The 26337-nt window shown below is 40.0% G+C and overlaps 1 protein-coding gene across 4 annotated transcripts in view; it reads right to left on the reverse strand.

Annotated features, from left to right (window-relative positions):
• Positions 1 to 5821: 5821 nt before the first annotated feature.
• The window catches only part of DSE (dermatan sulfate epimerase), a 37415-nt gene continuing 16899 nt past the window's right edge, over positions 5822 to 26337 (reverse strand). For 3 of the 4 annotated variants that reach the window (XM_074537931.1, XM_005490686.4, XM_074537932.1), the window contains exons 4-7: positions 18505 to 18758; positions 14661 to 14900; positions 13463 to 13670; positions 5823 to 11817 (exon numbers count right to left, since the gene is read on the reverse strand). In XM_074537931.1, the coding sequence (XP_074394032.1) occupies positions 10062 to 11817; positions 13463 to 13670; positions 14661 to 14900; positions 18505 to 18758 (2458 nt within the window). In that variant the 3' untranslated portion in view covers positions 5823 to 10061. Of the gene's footprint in view, positions 11818 to 13462; positions 13671 to 14660; positions 14901 to 18504; positions 18759 to 26337 lie in introns of all 4 variants that reach the window. The other variant, XM_026795647.2, reaches the window with a different exon arrangement.

Raw genomic sequence — 26337 nt, forward strand, 5'->3', positions numbered from 1 at the left:
TGACAGGACCTAGTAGAGTTCCAGTGCAAGGTAGTGAACATGCACCAAACTGCAAACCTGCGAAGTATTACCCATATCACAGAAGTCGTCCACACTCCTACCAAAGAAATAAAACCCCAAACCAACAACCAGGCCCCAGCAACAGCCTAAAATCTGAAAGAGGATAGAACACTGATGAGCCATCCTCCATCCAAGAGTTCACCTCCATAACAAAAGAACCTTCCAGTCCGATAAGTCCCACTTCTTCTAATACTCTTCCCCAATTCCTGTGGCCTCCCTGCCCCCCTCCTACTTTCCCCTTTGCCTTTCCATTGTCCTATTACTCCTTTTTTATGTTCCCACAAATTCCTACCTCCTTTTCCCCCTTTCCATGGCCTCCCACTACTAATCTCTTCCCCCAGATTTCTTTCATCATACCAGAGGGAGGGTGATTGGGAGGGAAAGAAAAGAAAGTTTCCCTAAAGTAACCATCTTTCTCTTAAAGTTAATGATTTCTGTTTGGAGCTTCCAGCAGACACACCACCACCTACACTACCTTGTACAGAACAAATTAACAGCCAGCAACACTGCCTCAAGTGGCAGAGAACCAATCCCTGCTGAAAAAACTTCTCCTAACTCAGTTTCCTAATAAACCGTGCTAAGAAAACCTGCATTCCTCCTGCCAGCTCTAAGACACTCCAAGAAATCTATTGAGACATTAGAAACTCAGAATTGTTTGCATTTTTAAAAAAATGTCTTATGAGTGCTTTTGATTGTGTTTGTAATTTTGTGTTGATTCAGTTGATCCTTCAGAGAAGCTTTCTTAATAATATAAAAAACCAGGAATTGTGAAGACCCTGGGGGGGCATTCCCTGGTTTAGGGAGACACAAGCAGATTCCCTCAAAAAGCTGTTAGACCCCATTACCCCTTCCCCTGCTCCTATGTCTGTTCCTGTGTTCCTGAGCCATTCCTTCCTTATTCCCTGATTGGCCCTCATCTTTGTACCACCCAGAGACCAGGGTCAGCCCCCAGGCCCTTCTGGAGAGAAAGCAAGACCCTCGGTGTGTGGGTGCTGGGACCTGAATGTCTCACCATGTGCCTGAATAAACCATCTGTGGATATTATGCAAAAGTCCCTTTTGCTTCCTTACCCTGGACTATGCTAGCAGCAATTCAGATTGCTACAATACTGAATTAGACACATAATTTTGTTTTCTGATCAGGCAGCCTAAGAAAGTATCTCACCAGTTCTTTAAAGCAGCGATTTATTTTTAAATATCAAGAATTATTGGCAAGTACTGTTACCTTGATTTTTACTTAGAAGCAGTTAGAGACAGAGGTTAGAAAGCTGTGAAACTAGAATTCAGATGCCCCATCCATGGAAGTGCTCCAGGACAGGTTGGATGAGGCTTTAAGCAACCTTGTCTTGTGGAAATTGTGGAGGGTTAGAACTGGATGATCTTTAAGGACCCTTCCAGCCCAATCATTTTTGATGGTTCTGTGATTCTCTGTGAGCACAGCAGAAGAAACAGATGCAATGTGAAATTGCTGCAAGGATGCATCCTGACAAAGACAGGGACATGGGCTGCCTCCAAGAACCCCACTGAACTAGTTTAACAAGAGAGGCAAAGGACCAGAGGCAGCTCTCTGGAACAGATTATGACCACACAGGGAAAAAATAGAGCCAAGAAACCCTGCTACTTCTCTTTCTGAGCCTAATTTTAGCAGTGTTTTATTTATTTGTAATAAAATACGATTTCAGGAACCAGCTTCTTGGGAAAAGGGAGGGGAGCTCTGCATGAAAAAGGATTAACCCTCCTCCAAGAAAACGTTTCCAGTAAATATCCAAAGAGTCATGGGCAAGGGAAAAGAGACCACCCTAGTAGAGAAGTGGGGGAGCAGCTGTGCCCCAGCCGAGTGGGGTTCAGGAGTAGCCAGGGTGAGCCCAGCTGGTGGCAGCTTTGGGAGCTGGGGAGCCGCCCAAGGGTGTGAGGAGCTGTGGGGCCAGGGAGTTACAGAGCCCCCGTTCACTCAAAGCTCTCTTCTCCCAAGGCAGCACTTTCTTGCCCTCTAAATTAACACTTGTCTGGCCACAACAGCTGCAAAGCATTATATGGAAAGTATTCAGAAAAACAGCTTTCTGTTAAAGGACCCAGAATTCCAATTTAATGGTTGTTTTTACATTGATTTGCATTAAATTTCATGTCTTCCAAGGGGGGATGGAACAATGTGAGAATTTAAAAGATGGAGATTTTTAGAACAAAATGCTATTTTTTTTACTTGAAACATCTTTCTGCTTTGAAATATTCTTTATTAAAGTGTAGAGATCAGATGAAAACAAGTGGACTTGCTTAATATTTTATTTTCTCCTTGACATTTTAGCATCAATCCTTTCATTTGCAGATGAATGATTCTCAAAATTTTCTAGGTGGAAAAATCTGTAGTCTGAACTAATTCTGCGGTTCAATAAAATGCATAATATTGGTCATAAATGCAATGTGTGTAAGTGTGTGTAAGAGCACTGAAGGGCTTTACCAATACATATTGTGCAGATCTTTAGTTATGTTAGTAAATCCTTACAGTCTGTTATTTCTTAATTATTTTTTTTGTGGAACTTTTTCCCCTTGTTTAGAATAGCCAAAACTGGTTTTGTTTTGTTTTCCTACAAGTCATGCTCCTTCCAGCTGTTACATCCAAGGTCCTTCCTGTCCTAAATTCCTTCCATTTGTCTTAAAAAGCTCAATCCCCTCTTCATGTCAATACTGTAGTATCTTGTACAGTCATGGTTGCAATGGCAAAGAGCACCTCTGCACTGGTGTTCTGTTTATAAAAACTGCACTTACTTCTTCAACTGAAAGAAATGTAAGCTGCATTTCTCCAGTTCGGAAAGGCACATGGATAACAAGTCTTTTTATTCCAGGAAAATTCTTGTAATGCCTTTTGTCTCATTCCAGGTGTAATTAATGCTTAAAATGTTGGAGGTCCTGTCCACAAGCAGCTCTGCACCTACCCTCCAGGTGGACTGACTTCCCCCAGAGGCCCATTGCCTCACTTTGTGAAACTGAGGAAGTTATTCTGACTTTATGGTTAAACCAGCCATCTTACATGTTTAGGAAATGTCACACAGCTCAGTGGCACCACATAAATCATTAATAGTACTAATACTTAGTAGAACAGCAGCCTGAGAAGTAGCACTGTGCTAGGGCCTGCACAGCTTACAAGCATTTGTGTACATTTTACTGCTATTTTAAGGCATTACATTTATTAGCAGTTTTTGGCTGAAAATGGATTTTAGCAGGCAGGAAGGGAACAGGTCCGGAAAAGCAAGCATGGCGCTGAAGGAGGCTCTGATGGGTGAGGTCTGGTAGAGAGTCACATAAGCCATGGCTCTAATGGTCCCTAGCCATTATTTATTGCTGCTCTTTTAACATTGTGGGTCCACTAGACATCTCATTTCTTTATGGGGAAAGTCCTGTCACCCAGTCCAAATGTCCCACAGCAGCCAGCTGCATGAGGGTTTTACTGTTCCTTCTGCAGTCTATATGAGCCATGAACAAATATGTATGAGTCTTTAATGCTGTCTGCAGATTAAGTGACAAATATCTGCTGAACTTATATGAAAACATATGATAGAAGCATAGGATTAGAAAGGTAGTTGTCATGTTTTATGATGAAATGAAGTAGCCTTGGTGAGGCAGATTATAGTTAAGACTAATCAGGCAAATCACCCTGGGTAGTTAATGAGTCAGTTCTAAGAAAGAAAAGTTCAATCTTTTTCATTTACTATGGAAAGTGAAACACCATAAAATTACTTTGCAAATTTAAGCACATTAAACCCAAAATATTTCTATGCTCTTATTATAGATGTTTTATATTCCATGTGTCCTTGCTTTCTTCAGGACCTTGCTCCCTTGGAATTGCTGCATAGCTGAGGGTTCACAGAGCCACAGAATCATAGAATGGTCTTGGTTGGAAGAGACTTGAAAGATCACCTGGTTCCAACCCTCCTGCAGTGTGCTGGGAACCTTCCACTAGGTCAGGGCACTCAGGGGCCCATCCAGTCTGGTCTTGAACACTTCCAGGGATGGGGGCAGAACCTCTCTGGATGACCTGTCCCAGAGCCTCACCACCCCCACAGCAAAGAATTCCTTCCTGATATCTAATCTAAATCTGCCTTCTTTCTTAAGGGCATTCTCCCTTGTCCTAACATTTGATCTGTTCCACTCTGTGTGGGCGTATGTTTGTCCTAACGGTGGCTAACCGTGTGCTACAAAACATGCTCTGTACTTTTCCATACAATTACTCCTTGTTTTTTCAAATTTGAACAAATTAATTAGTTGTTTAGTTCATGGTAGTACACTACTGTCTCCAGTTTCCCATTTCAAGTTCCTTTGCTGCTAAAATTTTGTTTCTCATAGAAACTTTTCTAACAGTAATGCAGCCCAAGAATTAAGACCCTATCCTTTTCAAAGTTGTCAAAGAAATGAAAAGTTTCTGGCTTCTGATCCTCAACCTCCCTTGCTCATATATTTTTTTCTAATCAATCTAATCCTTAGCTACACAAAACCCAAGCTGTTTCAGCTTACCACTACTGTACAAGCTCTGTCAGGCTCTCTGGTAATCATGTCTGGCTTGTATTAAAGGCTGAACTCTATTACAGTCAGCAGCACTTGTGTGTGCACTTCCATTTTTTTTTAATGGGAAGATGTGATTCAAAAGGAAAGAATGATATATGGGACATAAGGAGAAAATATTCCCAGTTGCCTATGTTTTATGTTAGCAGTAACTTTCCAAGTCTCTTGGTCTGCCCTCATTTATTCTGCTATGTTCAAATAATACATCATGATTGTCATTTTATTTGCCTGGCATTTGCAGCTATATTTTATAGCATTATTGATCATCTTCTATTCCTCTAACTTCCATAAAGGCAGAGTTCTTCAACTGCCCTTCCAGGGACTCTGGTCCTCTGCCCTTTTCCCCATGAACGGTGGACTGCAATTGGGCCCACCAGAGGAAACTCCATGACAAACTTAGTAAGTGAAAGAATATGATTACTTTACTTGATCAAAATAAGGGTTATGCCATATACAAAAGGACAAGCATGAGAGAAGTGAATAGAGTTCTAGACTACAATTGATAGTAAAGGCCAACTCTAAATGTTGTAGCATCTTTACTAGGTCACAGAGAAACCTGGCCTTCCTTTACTTGTCTCAAAGAGTTCAACTCCTCCTCTCAAAGACAGTCCTGTTCTTTAGGGCTAGAAAGAAATGCATATGCGGATCACCTATTCCCTCTTGCCACAGGGTGAATTCATCTTACAGCTTACTCTCACAGCAGTGTGAGTGTAGTGAAATTTCCATGCCCCAATCCTCCTCAAGTTTTCTTCACTAGCATTTCCTATAGGCATATCCAATGAGACCAGCTTTCCTGGCATTCCTTGCTTCCCATGTTACATTAACAAAGTGGGAAACCAGGGGTTTTATACTCGTGATTTTAGAAGTATTCCACCTCCTTGAAGAATGCCTTCCAACTGGAGGTAGGTACGAAGCTAGACTGAGTATGGTGAAAAAATGTATGTCAATATTTTGGGGACAGTCATAAACTCATATATACTTGTTATGGGTTATTGTTCACAGTAACAGAGCCCTGGGGGTTGGAGTGGGACAGTTTTCCTCTTGATTGTCCCAGGGTCAGTTAGGAAACCAGTAAAATCATTGATGGCTTTGGACACAAGTCAAAGGGGAAGAAAAGTCACAAATGTCTTATAAAATAATTCATTTCAGCTAGCAATTTTTCTCTGCATCCTAAATTTCTAGAAAATCATCATAAATGTTCTGAATGCTTTATCAGCCTGAAGAACCTGGCAGGAAAGGTAGCATCTGGGGAAAATGCTACGCATGCATTTCACTGAAAGAATGCACTCATATATTGTGTAGTTTCGTCCAGTCTCCTGCCTGTCTGAAGCATGGAATAATTTTGCTCCTTACTTGAGAGGGTCCAGGGCTCTTATTTGAAGAGCTTTGACATTGTTTCAAGATTGAACTTTTGGAAAACAGTCTCTATTCTGATGACAGTACAGACATATCTTCTGCTGCAAAGAGCTCCTGGAGTCAGCTGCCAAGATAGGACAGAAAGTGACATCTTGGATTCATTAGCTCAGTCTTACTAGCCTCAATTTACCCTACTGATTTTAACAGACTAGACAGAGCAAAGGGATTGAAGTTAGACAAAAGTATTTATGATCCCAACTGAGACTTTTGCAGACCAAGTAAATGAGAATATAATGTCCCGGTGCAGAAATACAGCTATTTTCCAAATTCTATATGGTTTCAAACACCAAGAAAATGCTTTTAATCAGTGGAAAATACATAGACCAACAGAATTTCAGACACATAATTCTTCAGAATAAGCTTTCATCTTACAAGTTTTAAGAAATGAAGTAATGTGCTCCTTTCCCTTTGCTTCCTTGAGTCACAATGATGTATATAACATAGATAGACATTTTTTGGCTGGACTCAAAAAAATAATTGAAAGAATCTAAGATTCCACTTCCACCCTCAAACATATACGCAACTACCTGTGGGCTGAATTGCCATTCACTTTGTTCAGAATACAGTGAATTAACTTTAGACCAAATTAGACTGCAGTCCTGAAATGAAGCACGCATGATTGAAGTGCAGCTATTGAAGAGAAATTGAGTGAAGTCAGCAGGGTCTCAGATGAACACAGGAACCCATCCACATACATCAAGTTCTTGGATAGCCACTTTTTCCTGTGGCCAGAGATGCAGAAAATGAACATCTTCAGAAATGAAAAAGAAGAATAAGAATGGGAGCAGAGGCATGTGCCAGAAACACCTCAGGTTTCTTAAAAGAGGGAGTGAAAAATAACTTTGCTGTTGGGTGCCATACAGTGGCATTTCAGAAGTTGTTTAGTATACCCAGGCTAGATGAACACAGTGGCAAATGCTTCTACCATGGACACAGAGCCCACCGAGTCTGCTTCTCTTGTGCAACTCAGACAAAGGATGTAAAGGCGAGGAGAGCATTCTGTCCTGCAAAAGCAAGTGTGGAGGAACACTATCTTTTTCCAGCCCTCCCACAAGCCAGTAGGGCTGTTGGGCTGATCCCGTTTACCTGTTCTTCCTCACAACACTTCCTAGTGAAGCAAGGGCAGCTTGGATTTTTCAGGGTCCTGTCATCTGAGGCTCGAACTGTTTCTTTTCTGTGACACAGACACTTCTAGCCAACACCCGATTGCCCATGCCACATTATTGATGGCATAGAACAATCTGTTCTTCCATTGTTTCAAAACCAAAATCACAAAAAGTTACTGTCCTTGGCAAGGAATGAGCGAGACAAGAATAGAAAAAAAGAGTGGAAACAGAACCACTGGAGACGGCCTTTTTAAAGGCTCTGGCCTGGAAAAGAATAACTAAGGATTCTTTTCATATCTAAAAGACAGTCAACACAATTAAGGCTTAATTTGCTTCTTTAGTTGCCCAATCTGAATCAAAGTCACATCTGTGCAAGTGGAGTTCAGAGCAGCAAGTAATGACAGTCAGGTACACATAAATCCTTAACAGATGCAAACCAAGCACAGGCTGCAAAACTCCTGCATGCACATTTTATGCTGAGATGGGTCGGGTCTCTCACTGAGGAGGGTCAGGCTGCTGCATTTCATTTCCCTTTACAGTATCATTGCACACACACTGTTTGTTTGAATGCTGGTCTACTTTAAAAGCTGCTTTAAGACCTGGCTGTGAACATGGGCAGCTCCTGCAGCCATCTCTTTCCCTTGGCACTGCTGGAACAGTGCAGAGAAGCACAGTGTAAATGAGAGCTAACGTGCAAAACCATACCTTAATTGCTAATCTCTGCAGTTTCATTTGACAGCTACACAAATCCCATGCTAGAACTTAGAGCCACATACACAGCAAAGAACTGCAGGCACTTCTTAGTCTTCTAGACTACAGGGTGGCTTTCTGCTGGTTCAAAGCAATAGCAAATTGACAGAGGGGAAATGTGCACAGACATTTAATAAACTCTTGATTTTTTTGGTGTTTCATGACAAATAATAGTATCACCTAATAGCAATGTCTTTAAAATTGAACATAAGCCAACAGCTATTTTTGCATATGTTTATGTCATCACACTGCAAAGGCAGAAATAAAGAGATTTCCAGTTATCCACAGCCTGTCACAGTTTAGTTGCTTTCAGCAGGTACGACTGGAGCTGTATGGGTGATAGTCCCCAGGCTCAGCTCCCTTTGCTTAAAGAAACAAAGCGAGTGAGTTGAAATAGACAATCATCCACCCCACACTTTGCAATCGGAGAAAAGGGGAAAGTATGTGTTAAAGGTGTTCCAAAGCCTTTGGTGAGCTGAGTTACTGTCTGAAGGCTCTCATAATCCAGAGACTATGCATGGATCAGAAATTACCTGGGTGCCTAAATCTTTGCTCAGATAAAATGTAGCCAATTTCATTGAATAAATCCAGGCATTGGAGACTGCAGTAGGGCTTATTTATGTGAATACAGTGCTCTGAACTGACTCAGAACCTAGTGAAAATATTCTGACCTATTCACTGAAGATGTTTAGACAAGGAAAGCTCATCACATTTCCAAACACAAACGTGCAGAAGGCTTAACAGGAGTACTGTAGATAACATACATCTAAATGGTGTAAAGAAGAGGAAGCAAAGGTTTGTGGTTTGAACCAAGTACTGATGAACATTATTACTGTAATTATCAGGAAAAATATTTAAACAAAACAAAACCAACTTTTCCACAGAGATAATTATAATGCTTTTATTTAGCAAATGTACTGAAGAATTGTTTTTCTGTAAAGACATACAGGTATGCCTCAATTCCACAGTTTCCATTCTCTCAAATAGCTATGAGTTTTTGAAATTAGTTTAATGAACAGAGGGGAATATATGTGGAGATGTCAAACTTATTTTTGCCATAAACCACATGATTCCATTTACCACTAATCCCCAAATAATTCACCTGGGGCCACCAAGAGCTTGGAGAACCCTTGCTGGTGCTTTATAGAGAACAGGCTGTTCACAAAATTTTAACTGTCCTCTTTCTAGACATTTGAAAGAAAAAAAATACATTAAATACTTGCTTGATACATACTTTTCCATACTGGCAGTTACTGAGGTTACCACAGGATTGCTTTGGTTCTTTGTATTTTTAAAATTACATAAGGAAGGGCAGTGATCTAGGACATTATTTCCCTACTAAGATGTGCTTCAAACTATAGAAAATTTTCTTGAAACCCTGCCTTGTAAAATGGAGAAAAGACCCTACAGAATTCAGCATTCTACAGCCTACACTTGGCTAAAATAGAAATGGTTTTATTTTCCTGAGAACTGCATTCTGTTCTACTTTGAGTTAAACCCATATTTGCCTTGTACTACTGCCTACTAGTGATGTGTCCCTCACTTGGCAAGCACTGACATGATTGTCATTTTCCACTGTGCCTGATTGTAAAGCATGGAAGAGATGGGACAATATAAGGGTCTGCAATAATGATAGAGGGGTGTCCCATAACGAGCCATTCTTTGGTTTGGCAGACAGAAATGAAGTCTGCTGCTAAGGTCTGCCTTGTATATGTATGTTTCAATGTCCTCGTCTTAGGAGAATGTCCAGAGACATCCCTAGCAGCCTGAAATGAAAACTCACTACATGCAAATCAAATTCTGTATAAAAAAAGACCTTAGAAACAAACCTAATCAAGAGGGCTCATCTCACCATTGTAAAATTAATTACAACTTTACACTACTGAACTCTGATGAACAAAGCACAACATTCCCTCAGACATTAGGCCCAACTCAAAACACAAAGGAGGAGTACTTATTCAGTACTCCTGAGATATTAATTGCTTGCCCTATTATTTAATTATTTAATCTATTCTGGTCTGAAAACAATCTTTCCCCAGATGTTTTTGGAATGTTTCAGAAAAAAAAAAAAAGAGAAAAAAAAAAAAGAGAAGATATAAACTTTGGCCCTATTAGGGTTAATGTTTTTGCATAGACATATATGACCATAAACTGGTCAACTAGTAGAGGTCTTCTGCTAACATTGTGACTGAGAACAGGAAGAATACAGCCACAATAATATACAGCTGTCTACTAAAAGTATTGCATACAGACATCTTTGGCCATGCAGTCTCTTGGCCTTCTGGAAATAAGTGAGCTGCATTGCTAGCATGACAAAAAAAATAGCAATGTTGAGAATTAGAAAGAGGCGAGTATAAGAAGCTGATATTGATGGGGCACTTCGAGCAGTTGCCACCATCTGTGCCAGCCCTGATCGGCCTTTGATTGACATCCCAGTTTTGTGCTTCACATAAGTGATATCTGCAAAGTCCAGAAGATCTTTCATTTCCTCATCTTCATCTACAGGCAACTCTTTTTGTGCTTGAGTCTGTGCCTTTTGTCGCACTTTTCTTTCATTTACCTCAATCTGTGCAAAAATGTCAGGAACGGCATCAACAAATTTGTAGCCTTTGGCTACCTTTCTGTTTTTCTTTGCTCTGCCACGCTGCTGCTGCCTCTGTGAGATTGCAAATATCCTGTCAATGGCCTCCTCTGTCTGCCTCTTATCTGAAAACCTCAGCAGGCGCTCAGCAGTCTTCCTAAAGCTGGCCGTGTTGCGTACACGAGACAGGATCTGCTTCTCAAGCTGCTGGAAGACGGGCTTAAAATGTTGCAGGTTCCTCTCCACGATGCCTATGTAGTCCTTCACCTCTGGCACTGTGGAGCTCCTGATGGCAGAGGCTCGGTCAAAGACAATTTTCTGGCGGTCTGCAATAACCTGTGCAAAGGCGGAGCGGGAGCCATCCTCGACGGGCCACAGGTACACAGCGTAGGCGTGCTCACCAGTGGTCACAAACACATCCAGCTGCGGGGAATCTCCACGCACGGTGAAGCTCTGCACGTCCACAGAGGGCCCAATGAAAAGGTAGATGGCCCTCGTGACGGGGTGCCGCAGCAGGGTCGTTACATTCACGTAGTTTGTTCCATTGTAGGGGTAGCCCCGGGGATACATCCTCGAGGCAATGGTGGCTTTCTCACTGTGGCCAGTGTCGTCCATCCAGTACATCTTATATATCCCATCACGGTGCCTAATAAAGGCCCCGTGGACATCATCAACAACTGTTTCTTCAAAAGGCACATCCACATTGTGGAAGAAACTGGTTGCTGCCTCCAGAGGGCTGTCATCTTCTAGGTGGATTTGGTCCACTAGCAAGAGAAGCTGGGGATGGAGAAGTATGAGGTTTCGCTGCAATTTTCTCAGCTTCAGTTTAGGATTGTATGCACCCACTCCTTCTCCCCTGATAAAAACCACCCCGCTTCTCTCCGTGGCAGCAACCACTCGTCCCTGACAGTCGCCAGCCAAGTCATGTTTATATTTAAGCCACTTTGAGGAACAGTCTTCTGTAATCTGCCCTTCCCATGGGGAGAAGCAGCTCTTAGACACAGCAGGGGAAAACATCAACACATTATTAAAAAAAGTATATTTTGGTCCATACAGAGCTTCTGTTATGAAAGGTACACCATTGGGAGCGAAAGTGAAGGAGTTCTGGTCTGGGTGTTCGTGGCCAGCATTAAAGTTCCTCCACCCCTTGATCCACTCTTTGTACTTGTTCTTATGAACAATATCATATATTGCACGTCCTCCCAGCTTTCCTGACTTGAAGGAAAGGAAAGGCCTGTTGATTTCAGCTGGCAAAGCACTTCCATAAGTCACCACTCCCCAGTCCTCAAAATAATGTAGCTTAGGAACTCCATAGTCTGGTGGAGGTACAGAGCGCAAACTTGCATCATACCTGCAAAAAAAGATGAGAAAAATTGGGTTAAAAGTTCCTTGACTGATTCCACTATCAGCACTTGTAAAAAACTCAAAAAAACATTCTCTATTTACATCAAAGAGCAAGCCAACAATATAAAACCCACAGTTATGCTTCCTAATCATATAGCTGTAATTATTATTCATCATACTAATCCCTATACAAATTTGTTGTGTGCTTTTTACAGAACAATAGCTGAAAGCATCTGCTCTGCAGTCTTTCTGCTGCCCAAAAATAAGAGTACCACTAATTTCAAACTAGCCATGTTTTGCCCTAGATAGTCATAAAACTACCAACTATAACACAGATCTTTAAAAAAGGCAGATTAGACCACTGCCTAGACATCAGCATTTGTGCCTATTTACTGACTACTAAACAAAGAAAAATATCTGTTTCCCCAAAATGATGATTACAGAAGTCTGTTGTCTTCAAACAGAATAGGCAATAAATTTAAAAGTAATGATGAGGCATTCTGAAGGTTAAATGTTTATTATTTGTATCAGTTAATGTATGTTAGTTTCTTTCTTCAAACTAGGCTGAAGAAAAATTTTCATTATTTTTTTTGTATGAATCGTAAGAGTAAGACATTAATTCTAGAAAAGGTTAAAATTATTACAATTTTATCTGTGGGAGTCAAAACAATAAAAATCCAAACCAAAACCTTCTGGCATTGTTTTTAAGCTACCAAAATAAACAAAACCATATTAAGCCCACTAACATTTCTGTTAGACGGTTCCAGAATCAGATTTACTCCTACAACTAACCAGGAGTTTCTGGCAGGCCCTAGACAGTCACAGAATTTCCATGAAGAGACAGGAGAAAACAGTGATGGGATGAGGTTGTAGAAGACATATTTAATATTTTGAAAGTAACAAGTTGAAGGCTGCTTGAAGCCTAAGAAACATGCACTCTAATGTGCACATCGTAAGGGCAAACCAACAGGTATTCAATAAGATTTTTCTTGCAAGAGAGAAAGAGCTACACTCAGTCCTCGAAAATATACTTGTTACCTCCACAAACTAAGGGAATTCATATGTAGATCTAAAGCTTCCTGACTATTTTAATTTCTTACTTTAAGAAGATTGACATACAAGTTAGCATAACTGTAAATTACATGGGAAAATATCCATCTAGCATGGCATTTTTTCCAAGCATAACTTGTTAATTAGCATGCAAATCCTGTTAACAGTAACCTTACTGCTTGGATTATTTAACTTTTAAAAGAAAGTTTATACTATTTTACAGAACTTTTGAATGAGAACTTATGCTTTAAATATTCACCTAATTCATCATAAAAAAACACAACAGGATTAAACGCCATTAGAAAAGACCAAATTAAATGAAGACTACATACAGGGAAATTTTCAGTTCCTTTGGAATGGCCTGTATTCTATGAAAGCAATAGACAGTGGAAAGAAACGATAAAATCAGATGTAGGACAAGACCAGAGTGTTCCCTGTAGCAACCTGTGCTAAATGAAGAAGTTCTTCTGTGCCTCCTGACCCTGGGTGGCACATGGACAGCCTGAGCCCGGCCTCTGCGGCGCACATCTAAAGATAATGAATTAACACTAACAGCAAACAGCTGCTAGGCTCCTTTTGAGCCCACTCGTTCCCTTACATACCAGAGAAATTCAGTGTGGAGAGTGCACCACCTCTGCCCTTTGGATGGTGTGCCTGGCCCCTCCACCACTCGGTTCCTTCTGATCTGCTCTGCCAGCCAGTTCCCGCTGCCATTGCGCATGACAAACTTGTCGAGAAACACCAGCTGGCTCTCTGGCCCGTAGAACCAGTTATAGTTGGAATCTGCGATGGCCACAGTTCTCTGGAACCCTTGGGGAAAAGCGAGAAGGAGAAAGAACAAATAAGCACACAAAGATGCTTTTGAAGAGCATGCCAGTGAAGCCAAGCGGTGCAAACAGAGGCAGCCTTTTCAGATGTTTATAGACCTGCTTGTAAATGAGCCGTAAATAGGTTACACAGGAGTGGTTTCCTTCTGCTGCAGCTAACTTCAATATTCACCTTTCTTCTTTGGCTTTGGGCTATGGACAGCCAAAGCACCACACAAAATGTAAGATGCAATCCACTTCCTCTCCTCACTCAAGTCTGGCAAACGTAACTTTCCCTTTACAGTTTTCATGTTTTTATGTGAATCTATACTCTGCAAAGGAATAAACCAGAGGGGCCCCCAAAGAACAAGATAATCAGCTTCACCTTGAAACCATCAGTGTGAGCTCATTTTGCCCTTAGGAACCTCTTCCCAAAGGATGCCTGGGGTCTCACATGGATTCAGCACAATTCCTTATGTGCATATGCTGGCATACCAAAGCTGCATTCAGCCCCCGTTACATACATGGGTAGATCTGGGGTTCCAAAAGAGTTATCTAAGTTTTTTTTACCTGGAATTTGAGCAATGTAAGTTCCTAATGAAGTGTCCTGCAAATAAGCAACACAGGGGGTAACAGCTTTAAACTGAGAGAGGGTAGACCTAGTTTATATATGAGGAAGAGGTTCTTTCCTGTGGGAATAGTGAGGCATGTGGACAGGTTGTAAAGTTGCAGATGTTCCACTCCTGGCAGTGTTCAAGGCTAGGCTGGATGGGGCTTTGAGCAACCTGTGCTAGTGGAAAGTGTCCCTCATTTAGAAGCAGTGATAAACAAGGCTGTTACTGCTTTGATAACTGTTGAAGGCAAAATCCAAGGAAATGGTTATTTTGAAAAATATCCAAGCAGAGTGCTATTTTAAAATGGCCTATTTAAAGTATGAAATTTATTGCTGCTTCAAAAATAAAGAGATTCATCTTCATTCACCCAAAGGACCTACCAGGCAGGACAGTCCTGTACATAAATGCAAAGTGCTGCTTGAGCCAGGGGTGGCTGAAGTGATTGATGTCAAAATGCCTTTGGACAAGAAACATGTACTGGAACAGTGATCTGGTTGTGTAGCTGCCATAAGCCACCCCTTCATAGAGGGAGCCATCTGTGACCTCCTGCAGCAGGACTACTGACTTCTCCATGATTGCCAACACTTGCTTGGTCCACAAGTAAGCTTCCTGAAGGTAGCCTGAAAGAAAACGAGAATGGCAAAACTAATCACGACACAACAGTTCATACATGGTGCTGTCTGTGGGGTCCTTCCCAGCATGGAATCTGCAGCCCAGGGGTCTATAATACAACCTATTGCTGCAGCATCCCTGTACTTCTAAGGTGAAAAATAAAAGTAAGACATATTTAAATACAGCAAGGCAAGGTCGCATGAGCATGGGAAAATCTATCAAACACCTTTTGCTAGTAATATGGGGCTATGCTTTACAGCTTAAAAAGAAAATTTCCTGAACACATTCAGGACATGCAAAAAAGGGAAGAGCCAAACCAAGACTATATTGCATTTCAAATTAAAGCTGTATGTAAACAAACCAATGGCCCCACTAGAGGGCTCCAATAATGCAACAATTCTGATCGGTCATTTTTCACTGGCAGGATCATCAGCATGGTAATGAGATACACAGAGACTAAAAAAGTAAAAAAGTTCACATTTGAGCTGCAGTTAACTGATATGACGATGAGCTAGCTCACGCTCTATTTTAAGACCTGCTCTGTTCTACTGATGTTTTCAGTTTGTTGTACAACCTAAAGGGTTATCCAAATAAAAGCTATTTTGGAAGAACTTTGCATGAGTAATTCCAAAAGTAGAGTCTTCAATTCCTGAATAAAATTAATCTTCAAGGCATATAAATTCTCAGCCTAGAGATGTTTTGGTATGCTTCACACAAATCAAGACCTGGGAAGAGGTCACAAGAAACCTTCTCAGTGCCAGTCTGCTTTCACTAAGTACAAGCAGCAGAGCCTCCAGCAGAAGTCAGCACATGGAATCCAGCAGAGGAAAGGCTTTTTGGATTGAGTAGCAGGAGAGGTAGGTCTAAACAGACATCAAATGCCTTGTGCTTCTACATGGCAGCTTAGTGTTCTCCCAGTTCAAAGTGTCTGGACACAGACTGAACCAGACTTAATTCCACCCTATAGCAAAGCCCAGCTGGCACATGTTGCACCTCACTATGTGGTGAAGCAGTGCCTGCTGAATGAAGCACATGTGCTAAGGGAGTAGGAGCTACATTCAGCCCTGTTACTCAGTGTTTCATCCCATTGCCACCAACACTGTATTTATGCTCAGCAGAGTGATGAGTAATTCAGGCATCCTACCAGTCAAGGCTGCCAAATCCTGCTCAGTCAACTGAGACAAAAAAAAAAATAGCAGTGTCTAAGCAAAACAGACAACCTGAGTCTATCACAGTACTTTAAATGCCTGGCTGAAGAGAAAACTGTGATGGGGAAGGCCTGAGCAACAGTGGCAATGGTACTACTTCCACTTCACTCCCAGCTATTAAGACACTTTTTCATTACTCTTCATGGAGTTGGCAACACAGTGGTCTGTCAGAATAAAATCCTGAATGTTTCCACTCCTGTTTTCCCTTGTGACATAAAAGGGAAGCAATGCTGCAAGAATGGGATTTGCTATGGTCCAGCACAGTGCCTTTACCATTGTACTGCATTAATGTTCTGTTTACTTCAGGTATATCTATGCTATAACACTACACTTGTAGCACACTAAAAGAACAATAATACATTGAAATGAAAAAATTAAAAGACTCAACACCCTGTCAGGCTACATGGCAAACCAGAACAAATTTCACCTAAATTTAGCAGTATATAAATCAGGTATCTATATTAATATCAAGGCCTTAAGTTTCTATTTTGAACATCTGAGTGTCTAAATACTTCTCCAAATGCACGTGCCTAGAATTAACTTCAATTAGTTTCACCTTCATTTCTTTGGAAACATTTACATTCATTTAAATTGGCTGTTAAGCGTCTACAAGCTTCAATAGCTGAATTGTGTTTAAACTTACTAGCTGGAATTTAAACCTTCTGTGAGAAAGGTCTACACTGGGATACATTATTTGCAATTGCTATGTATCTGATGCAGAAGCAAAACATTTCATTCCTTTTCTGCCTCCTTTATTTTTTCTCCTTCAGATTATTTTCTTTCATATTGGAATTACAATTTGCCTTTTTTTTTCCATTTTAGACTAACAGAAAAACCTAATTTAAGTTTAAGTTAAATTTGCTATTTAAAAAAGCCAGATTTCTCTATATCAAAACAACAGCACTTAAATTTAGAAATATAAAGTCTGTTTTGACCTATTTTCATTTGAAATATTACTATTTTCAAATTGCTCAAGAATTCATTAGTTTCCTGCTTTTTTCCTTCCTCCTCCCCCCAAACACCATTACTTTAGTGAAAAAAATATTGCCCGGCTTTTTGATGCTTTCATTGTTTTACACAAGGCATACTTATGGTTTATACCTAATGAAAAGCAGAATCATCTTGCAAACTGCCAGCTTTCTGCGCTAACAAAGGCTTAGGGAAGGATGGAATTATATGAAATTTAGCAAACCCACTGAATAAACATGGCTTTGAGTCTTCAATTTGTGGAAGGCAAGACAGGAGGATAGGGAATAACTGCCACACATGCTCTTGATACTTTTCAACATATACACATCAGTCAGCGTGTTTGTTTTGACAGGCACTTAGCAAAAAATGATCCTCCAAACACAGTAGGTGCCACAGTTTTTTGTCACATTTTTTTGGGTACTTGAAAGCTCCAGTGATGGGCAGATGTGCCTCTGCTTGGCAGGGCTGAGCAGCTTGGCAACACCATCAGCATCCAGAAACTAGATTTTCCTGGACTTGCAGTGCATAAGTAATTCCACTGGGAATCATGTTTTCAAAATACTTCTAGCACATATAAAATAATTACCCGATGAAATATGGATTCATTCTTATAAAAGCAGGAGCTGGCTCCATGATTTCCATCTCTCAGCTGAAGTACCTCTGGGGTTTAAAGTCAAGATTGCTCACCTGCTTTCTCTCTCACTCTGTGACTTGCACTCTCCAGCAGGACAGGGACAGCCCCTTGACAGAGAAGGCAAAAGCTACTGGCCAGAGTATTCACCTTGGAAATGTGAAGGATGGTTTTATGCCCCCAAAGCAAAGAAGAGGAAACCAGGCACAAATGTTTGTTGTGGGGTGCAATAGCAGAGTTCAAGGAAAAAAAGTACACCCTGGGTATCTCCATTGAAAAGGCTGTTGGGAAGAAAGATCCTAAGCCATGGCACTTGGGTGGATAAAGTTACACTTTTGCAGATCCTCCAGGTGAAGCCTTGGATGAAATTCCAGGCTATCCTGTTGTCTGGCTCCCAGGTCAGAGCACTGGGTATTTCTGACTGCTTTCTGACTTTCACAATGCTTTGTGTAAGGAGACCAAGCATCATTCTACATTGATGATCTACTCTGAAAGACACTGTCCATGAATCAGGACTGACAAACTGTACACACAAGGGGATTTTTAACTTCATATAAACTGTGAGGTAAGAATTTCAGAATCACTTAGAAAATTGAACTTATATACATACTCATAATGACTTGTACATCTGCCCACAGACTTTTGCTCTATTCACTAAATTAAATTTTACTAAGCAGCAAAAGAGTAAACCCAATAGTGCTGTACACTAAGAAGCATTTTTATCAAATCCTGAACTTTGGTGCTTAAGTGGCTGATTTGAGTTGATAGACTTTAGAAAAAACATCCCTATGGCTCAGCACATACCTTGATTCATCAAGACCAGGCTTCCAGCCAGCAGGGCCACACAGTTGGTAGGCTGGTGGTTGTGAAGGTACTGGAAGCCCCATCCACGTCGGTATGATGTTTCGTACATGTATCCCGAGGCATTGGCAATTACTTCAAGAAATCTCTCCTGTTGAATCTTGCTAAGGTAGCTGTACAAGAAGTCATAAGCAGTGGCAAAACCAACCAAGGAGTGAGCAAGAGGGACTTCATCCCAGGGGGCATCCTTTACTAGCCTGTCAAAAAATAAAGACGACAATTAATTGAGTTTCACCTCCTTAGCTTTCCCCCTTACTCTACTGTGATATGTAATATGACTTTAAGTCTCCCAAGTCAGATGAATCCTGTTGAATTTTAACACAGTAATAAGCTACTTACCAAGTCTCTAAACTATTTTTCCCATCCTAAGTATGGACAGCATTAATCTTCAAAGCTCAAAAACTTTTTTATAAAGATTAAGTTGCTAAATGTTTGAAAAATGCTTGAAATATTCTGGGTTTTGCTAGGAGAAAGGCAGAATACTTTTTCTATTTCTATTGTACAGAAATAGAATCTATTCGTCTGAAGAAAGCTTAATATAATTTTTGATAAAGTAATATGCCATGGTTTATACTCCTCCAACCTCCTGTAACAGATCTTTTTTCTTTTCCAAAGGAGTCAGTTGATGATAAATGGTGCCTATGAGACAAAAGCTGTCTTTACAGCAAGTATAATAAAACAACTCACTACACTGTTTTTTCATCTCCCAAATGCATTCAAGGACAGAAGTAGAGAAGAGGAAACTGTTTTACTACAGCTTGAATTAACATTCTTAATAAACACTGGGTTTTTGTAATTATAAGAAAGAAAAGAGGTAAAATGCTGTCAATACTCAAATTATTTTCTATGAACTACTGGCTTGTGTCCCATGATTACACTGAACTTAGAAAAACAGTACATTTTTACCAAGCAAATTCATAATATAGGTGGTATGCTGGTATGGAGAAAATATTCCTGTTAAATCAAGCATACATTGTGTATCAATGACTTTAATTTTGCAATACTTACAGTACGTCCACCCCATGGTTCTACAGAAAAGAAAATGTGAAGGAATACATAGTGAAAGTAAACTCCTATGATCTGAAAAATCATCAGTTGCTTTCATGCTTTCATGCTCTCCTCTTTCACTTTTTTTGCAATCTATTTTTTATTACAGAAATGAATTAAAATTGTTGAGATGAGTGTCCTACTGCAATCAGTAGAAATGATGCTGTGCTCCTGAAGGCACACACAATCCAGTTTCAATTATTTTATGACTCGACAAATATGATTTCATCTTCATTTGTGTAAGCAGCAGTGTGAAGAGATGAGAAAAAAAATCCCCAAAGAGTAAGATAAAACAAAAGAAGTTCTGCTGCAGAAGCATTTATTGGCATTCCAAATGCATTAATAAAGCATGTAAAAATTATGAGCATCACGCTAAGGTGCTGCAATGATGGTAAAAGATATCATGTGCAAGTAAAAAAAAAAAAAAAAAGACCTTTAATTTTTATTTCAGCATATTTAAATCATTGGAAGAACTCAAGTTTGGCACATTCATACTGTCATGTAAAGAAACTATCTGTATGCTTTTTGATCACATGAATTTCTTATCAACAGTTTTAACTGTTCACCTTCTCTCAGCTTTGATTTCATATTCTGCTTGCAGTACAGTCAAACATTTTTTTTTCCTTTTTTTAGAATGAAATATTTGTCTTACAGATTTAAATTAAATACATCAATCTGAGTTAGCTGATTATTTGTCAATGTCAATTAATTCTCTATTTCTGCTTTTACATCTTTCCTTATAATTGAAAGAGCTATTAAAATGCTGTTGATCCTATACATAAAACTAAAGTTACATTCTATGCCAACTATACGCAACACTCTGGCACCATGATTTCTTTCAGGAATGCTTTGACACAGAAAAATTCCTTTCATCAGCTATATCATGAATTCTAATTTCCAAGGTATTTTTAGTCTCATTAAACCTTTGCATATTCAGAAATCAGAGTTCAAATAGGTAGAGGGAATTTCACTTTAAAGGCATCTGCTTGGAACAATTACAAAGAGTTTGAGGCTAAACTATACATTAGGGTGGAAGAAACGTGGAATGAAAGAATTTGAGCTAATTAAAAAAATTTAATTCTAAGTTCAGTATCTTTTTAACAACACACAAGCTCCTAATTAGATTCTGCTTAAACCTATTGTGCCGAAACCTGATCTTTACCTGACTAAATTTAAAATGGGATTTGTCAGTGGAACTGATTTATTGTAACCTTCACTGTTAAGGTGTATGCTAACTTTACGTTTAGTTTCTAACAGAGTACCACATCAAATTCTACAGTGTAAGAGCATATAATAGTTTCCATGACACTGCTTCTGACAAAATAGAAAGCAGTCTTCTACATAGGAGGTGATAAATTGAGAAGTTATAACTGCATTTAGGCTCCTAATCTCTTCAGGAAAGAAATAAAAACAACAACAACAACAAAAACCCCAAACAAACCCCCCAGCCTTTCTGTGTAAAAACCTTTATGTTAGGCACCCTTATCATAAATACTGACACAGTTACCCAGCTTGGGTTAGACAAGCAATTTTGTCATAACACCCCTCAAATTGCACTTCTGTACAGTTAAGTCTTGTATAAAATTTCACAGAGGAGACTCACACAAGTAATAGGAAAAAACAAAGATGACAATTTAAAGATCCTTATTTCTAAATACATAAACCCACAGTCAACATCTGTTCTTAAGGTGAAGCTCTTTTGAAGAAACAACTCTTTAGCTGCTATAAATTAGTGCTACTCCCCTTAACTTAGTTTCAAGGGAACCAAGCAATGTACACCAAACGTGGAAAATTATTCACAAGAAGAATGATCAAGTAGCAAACATTACATGGATTTGTATCTAAATTATGTTCTCATTTTTCAAATGCATCACTCAGTGTCAGACCTGCTAAATAGCCTGACTGATAAACTGGGGGAAAGCACAGAGCCACAGGTGTGCACTGAATGCAAATGAATAAAGTGTTTTCAGGGCTAACTATTAACTACTAAGAAAAGTGGGATGTATTTATACAAAGATAGATAAAAACAAGCCCACACTTTGCCCTTACAACAAGCTATTTTCTAAGCTACTCAAGACTAAAACTGAACATCAGAGAGCATGAACTTCAGCTTCACAATTACTGTGCCTGATGACAGCAAGTAACCTCTACCTCAAGGCTGCATTAGCCTTGTCAGCCTTTAAAGGCATCACATCTTACAAAAGCAAAAAAACAAATCCAAAGTAAACAAAAATAATCTATAATAGGTTATTTTATACAGAACAGCTACTTAGTTGCAAACATATGAACTTTGAGCAAAGGCAAATGTTTAAAAATTCTAAAATGTATTTTAAATTCTAAAAGATAAAGGCACCCCTACAGTACCTTTTTGCACTTATATACCTGTATCTGTAGGTATAGGTATATTTGGAAGAGGTACCTATCTGGAAACTTGAGAAGGTTATGTAAGAGGAAAAAGTGCTGAACAGGTTTGCTACCTCATGATCAAACTCCATAAAGATCCAAAGCCATATGCATTGTTCTGCACAAAAATCTGCTGTCTGCACAAATCCTGTGAATGGCACAGGATAAATACATGCCTGGGGTGTTCTTTAAATTTCTGTTCATCTGTACCCTATAAAATATGTTTGTTACATTTAGAGTTTGATATTAATCCTCCATGAAGAAACTGGGGAAATAAAGAGATCATGGATAAGGCCGGAATTATGGATAAGTAGAATGGTTTTCCTACATGTGTTGAGAATTTTAGCATGCTGCAATGTGGTTTATCTGTTTTAGATTTGCCACCTTCTGCAATGAACAATGAATATGAAGAGGGGGATTAAGACCCTGTTTTCCACTGATCAATTGATAGCACTGCATTTCTTCTATGCATACACAGCACCTTCATTAAATGCAATTCCAAACTCTAAATAAGTACACCATTTGCATAAAATTTTGGATGGAAAGTAAAAATCACTATCACCAACAAAGCCAAGATCACTACGACCTCTCTATTTCTTGACAACATTCCTGATGCTACTACTGCCTCTTCTCTCAGTAGAAATGTGTTTCTTTAATTTCTCACTATTCACTACCAAATAACTACTTCCTTTCTGAAAGCAGGGTCACCTGGGTTGGGGCAGCCCCAGACATGAGTACAGACTGGGAGAAGAATTCACTGAGAACAATGAAAGGTGGATTTTGGGGTTCAGGTGGATGAAAAGCTGGACATGACCCAGTGATGTGCACCTGTAGCCCAGGACGCCAGTTGTTCTGAGCTCAGCAAAAGCAGCATGGCCAGCCAGCAGGGGAGGGCTTTTGCTCCTCCACTCCACCCTGGTGAGACCCCACCTGCAGTGGTGCAAACTTCTCTGGGCTCCTCAGGAGGACACGGAAGGACGTGGACCTGCTGGAGCAAGTCCAGAGGAAGCCAGAATGATGCTCAGATGGCTGGAGCACCTCTCCTGTGCAGACAGGCTGAGAGAGATGGGGTTGTTCAGCCTGGAAATCTCCAAGGAGACATTACAGAAACCTTCTAGTGCCTAAAGGGGGACACAGGAAAAAGAGGGGTTTTACATGGGCAGATAATGATAAGACATAGGGGAATGGTTTTATACTAAAAAAGGAGATTAAGAGTTATGAAGAAACTCTCGACTGTGAGGGTGGTGAGGCACTGGCACAGGTTGCCCAGAGAAGTTGTGGATGCCCCAAATCTGGAAGTGCTCAAGGAAGTGCTTGGCTGGATGGGGCTTTCAGCAACGTTGTCTAGTCCAAGTTGTTCCTGCCCAGAGCAGGGGTTTTGGAACTGGAGGATCTCTAATGTCCCTTCCAACGCAAACCATTCTGTTTCTACAATTCTATTAGCATTTCTCTCAGAAATACAAGCCAAGAGGGAAAAACCACTACATGGCCAGTTCAAGGCAGGATTTAAATCAAACTCTGTTGCTCAAGTGAGTTCCTTGATCATGACCTGTGGGCTGTTTAGATTCATCTTTCCTTCACTGTGTATCCAGTTCTTAAAAACAAACTGAAGTAAATAGGAAAATAACCCTCTTTAATCTGAGATATAGAATACCCTTCCAAGCAGTGTGAGATTGGATTTTTGGCCTCTAGGTCAACAACTAACATGGTATCAGTGCATGCAAAATGAAGAATTAAGCACATCCTGACACACGCATTACACAAGTAATCCACATCCTGAATTTTAATGCTCCAAACTTTCCCATGCCAAATCACTGCAGAGTAACTCCTGGAGGAGGAAATTAAAGGAAGGATGCCAGTATTAACTCCTCAGTACTGAAATTCTCAATCTCACTAGGTGCGTGCAAAGGAAACCAGTGAGAACTCTCTCCTAATGGCTTAGAGGTGAAAATGAGTTCTAAGACAGCCCTGTAGTGCATTTTGATGCCATCTACCTCAGATATTGGTACCCAGCTGTGAGCATGGTTGAGTTTAATGCACACAAGATGTCAAGTGTGGATGCAAACGAGGCATGCAATGGGGCCAAGTGCCCTCTTGATTGCTCGTGCAGTTGTACAGTCCTCCCAGTGCCACAGGCAATGCCTTGGCACTCTTCCTATTGTCCTGACTCACTTCTGAGGGTCTGTCCTGACCCATTCCCTATCAAGAGAGAGAACACCTTTCAAGGGCTATGAGACTACCAACATTTAGTTTATAAACCAGACCAAATCTTAAATATTTTTCTTACAAAGTCTCCAAAACAAAGTAATTTTTTTGATCAAGTGGAATATTTTCTTAATAAATGGAGCAATACTCTCCAATTGTTGTTTTGGGGAGAAAAAAGAAGACTCTCTGAAAAAAACCCAACCTCTCAGATTCTACCCTTCCCACATTTTTCTGGTTGGCTGCCAAAGCAAAAACCCCATTATCTGCCCAACCTTAGTGCTTGGTCCTTTGCAAAAACAAAGAAGTTACAAAACATACTTGAAAAACTGATGATTTATGTTTCTGGTGTCTAAGGTAAAACAGGTTTGCTTCTCTCTTTACCAGTCATGTTTCAGCAGCAGCCAATCTCACATGCTTGTGTTCACTGCAGTTCAGTTGACAGGAAGAAAGGCAAAGGAATGGTTAAATGTAAAAGGCTACATTCATGTCAGTATGGGGAAAAAAGCAACATATAGAAAGACGTTTTAAGAGCTTAGTATAAAAATAGAGTTGTACTGCTTAGGTGTTATGCAGAGGAAAGTAAACTTTAGCTCCTTAAAAATCTTAATCTACTTTTTAACCTCTTTCCCTCTGTTTCCTCACAGGTCTATGATCATCATTCTGATGCTTCTAAAGCTTCTTTCTCATCTTATCTCATTTTTGGCTTTGATCACAAGAGAGTCCTTCGCACACAGGGCTTGCTTTTATGATGCTTCTGTGTTGACACATTAATAAACTAGAACTGACTCTGTTTCATTTGTTCTCAGTGTCATGTTAAGCAGACATAGAAATTTAATTATGTTACTTTTTTAGGAGATTGCCTCTAGCTCTTGTTTTAGCAAATTTTTATACCAGTCACGCCACAAAGTGAGCTCCCAGTAGCTCCCACAGAACGTCAGCACCAATTTATCTTCTATACCAATTTAGATATTAACGGAGCTCTTCAAAATCCAGCTAGCTATTTAATTTCACAGACATTCACAATTTCTATTTTTAAACATTACATATGTAGAAGATAAAAACAGCATAAGGGTTTGATATTTCACTTACTAACATAATATATATTCCAGATATCAAATTCATCCTCCTACCCTCCCTTTTATTTTTTTTTTTCCTCTTTGTAGGAGACAGTGTATCAGCATCCTCCAAGCTTCTTTTATACTAACTTTTATTCCACAGTCTTACAAAGTCCCCTTAAGTTTTCTTTGAATGTGATTGCTAGTTGGCTACTGGGTGTCAAACAGATGCTATAAATTTCTGGTGAAAGCACGGAGACTTGCTTTATTGCAACTTGGCATATATGAATTCATTTTAGTTAAATCATTATCCACATGTTTAATTATTTACACATATCTATTTTTACCTTGCAATCTGTATTGTTCAACATCAAGCACTATCTGGATACTAACAGCAAGGGTCCCATAGGATGCTCCAATACTTTTTAATAAGCAGTGACTAACAGAAGGCTACGTGATTGCTAGTTTATAAGAAAGCAGCAGAAAGGTCACAGATTTGTTATTCCAAAGCCTCCGGTTAGTTTCTCCTTAGTTGCTGCTATTGCCCTGGAATGTCTGCATGTGCTTGACAGTAATTATCTGCCCCGTGAAACCCACAGAATCACTGTTAAATCCCACACCTTACTGTACATTGGTAACATACTTGTCTTTAAAAGTGGGGCATCAACTATGTGCAAAAACACCCAAAAACAAACCCACAGAAATTTCTTTCTGGCCATTGCAAATTGGAACCTCTCTCTTGCTACAAGAAGGGTGCAGAATTTGTGAACTCCCAAGGCGTTTGTTTGTAAGGTGGGCTTAGTAAAGAAGACAGCTTTTGGCTGCTTTGTCCAAACCGGAGTCTGACTGAAGTGTTATTTCTGCACGATGTGTGACTCTGATTACATCATTCCGCTCAGCATGGGGACGGGACGAGCCAGCAGCATATGGAAAGAATCACGAGCACAGATCTCCTTGGCCAGAACGCCCTTCTGGTGGGGAGTGCTCTAGGGGCCACTCAGAGATAAAATGCCAGAAAACACATCAATATCCTCTGTTCCCTCTAAAAAAAGGAAATACAGCTGAA

Source organism: Zonotrichia albicollis, chromosome 3 (genome assembly GCF_047830755.1).
Source record: "Zonotrichia albicollis isolate bZonAlb1 chromosome 3, bZonAlb1.hap1, whole genome shotgun sequence".
In the NCBI taxonomy this organism is placed as follows: Eukaryota; Metazoa; Chordata; class Aves; order Passeriformes; family Passerellidae; genus Zonotrichia; species Zonotrichia albicollis.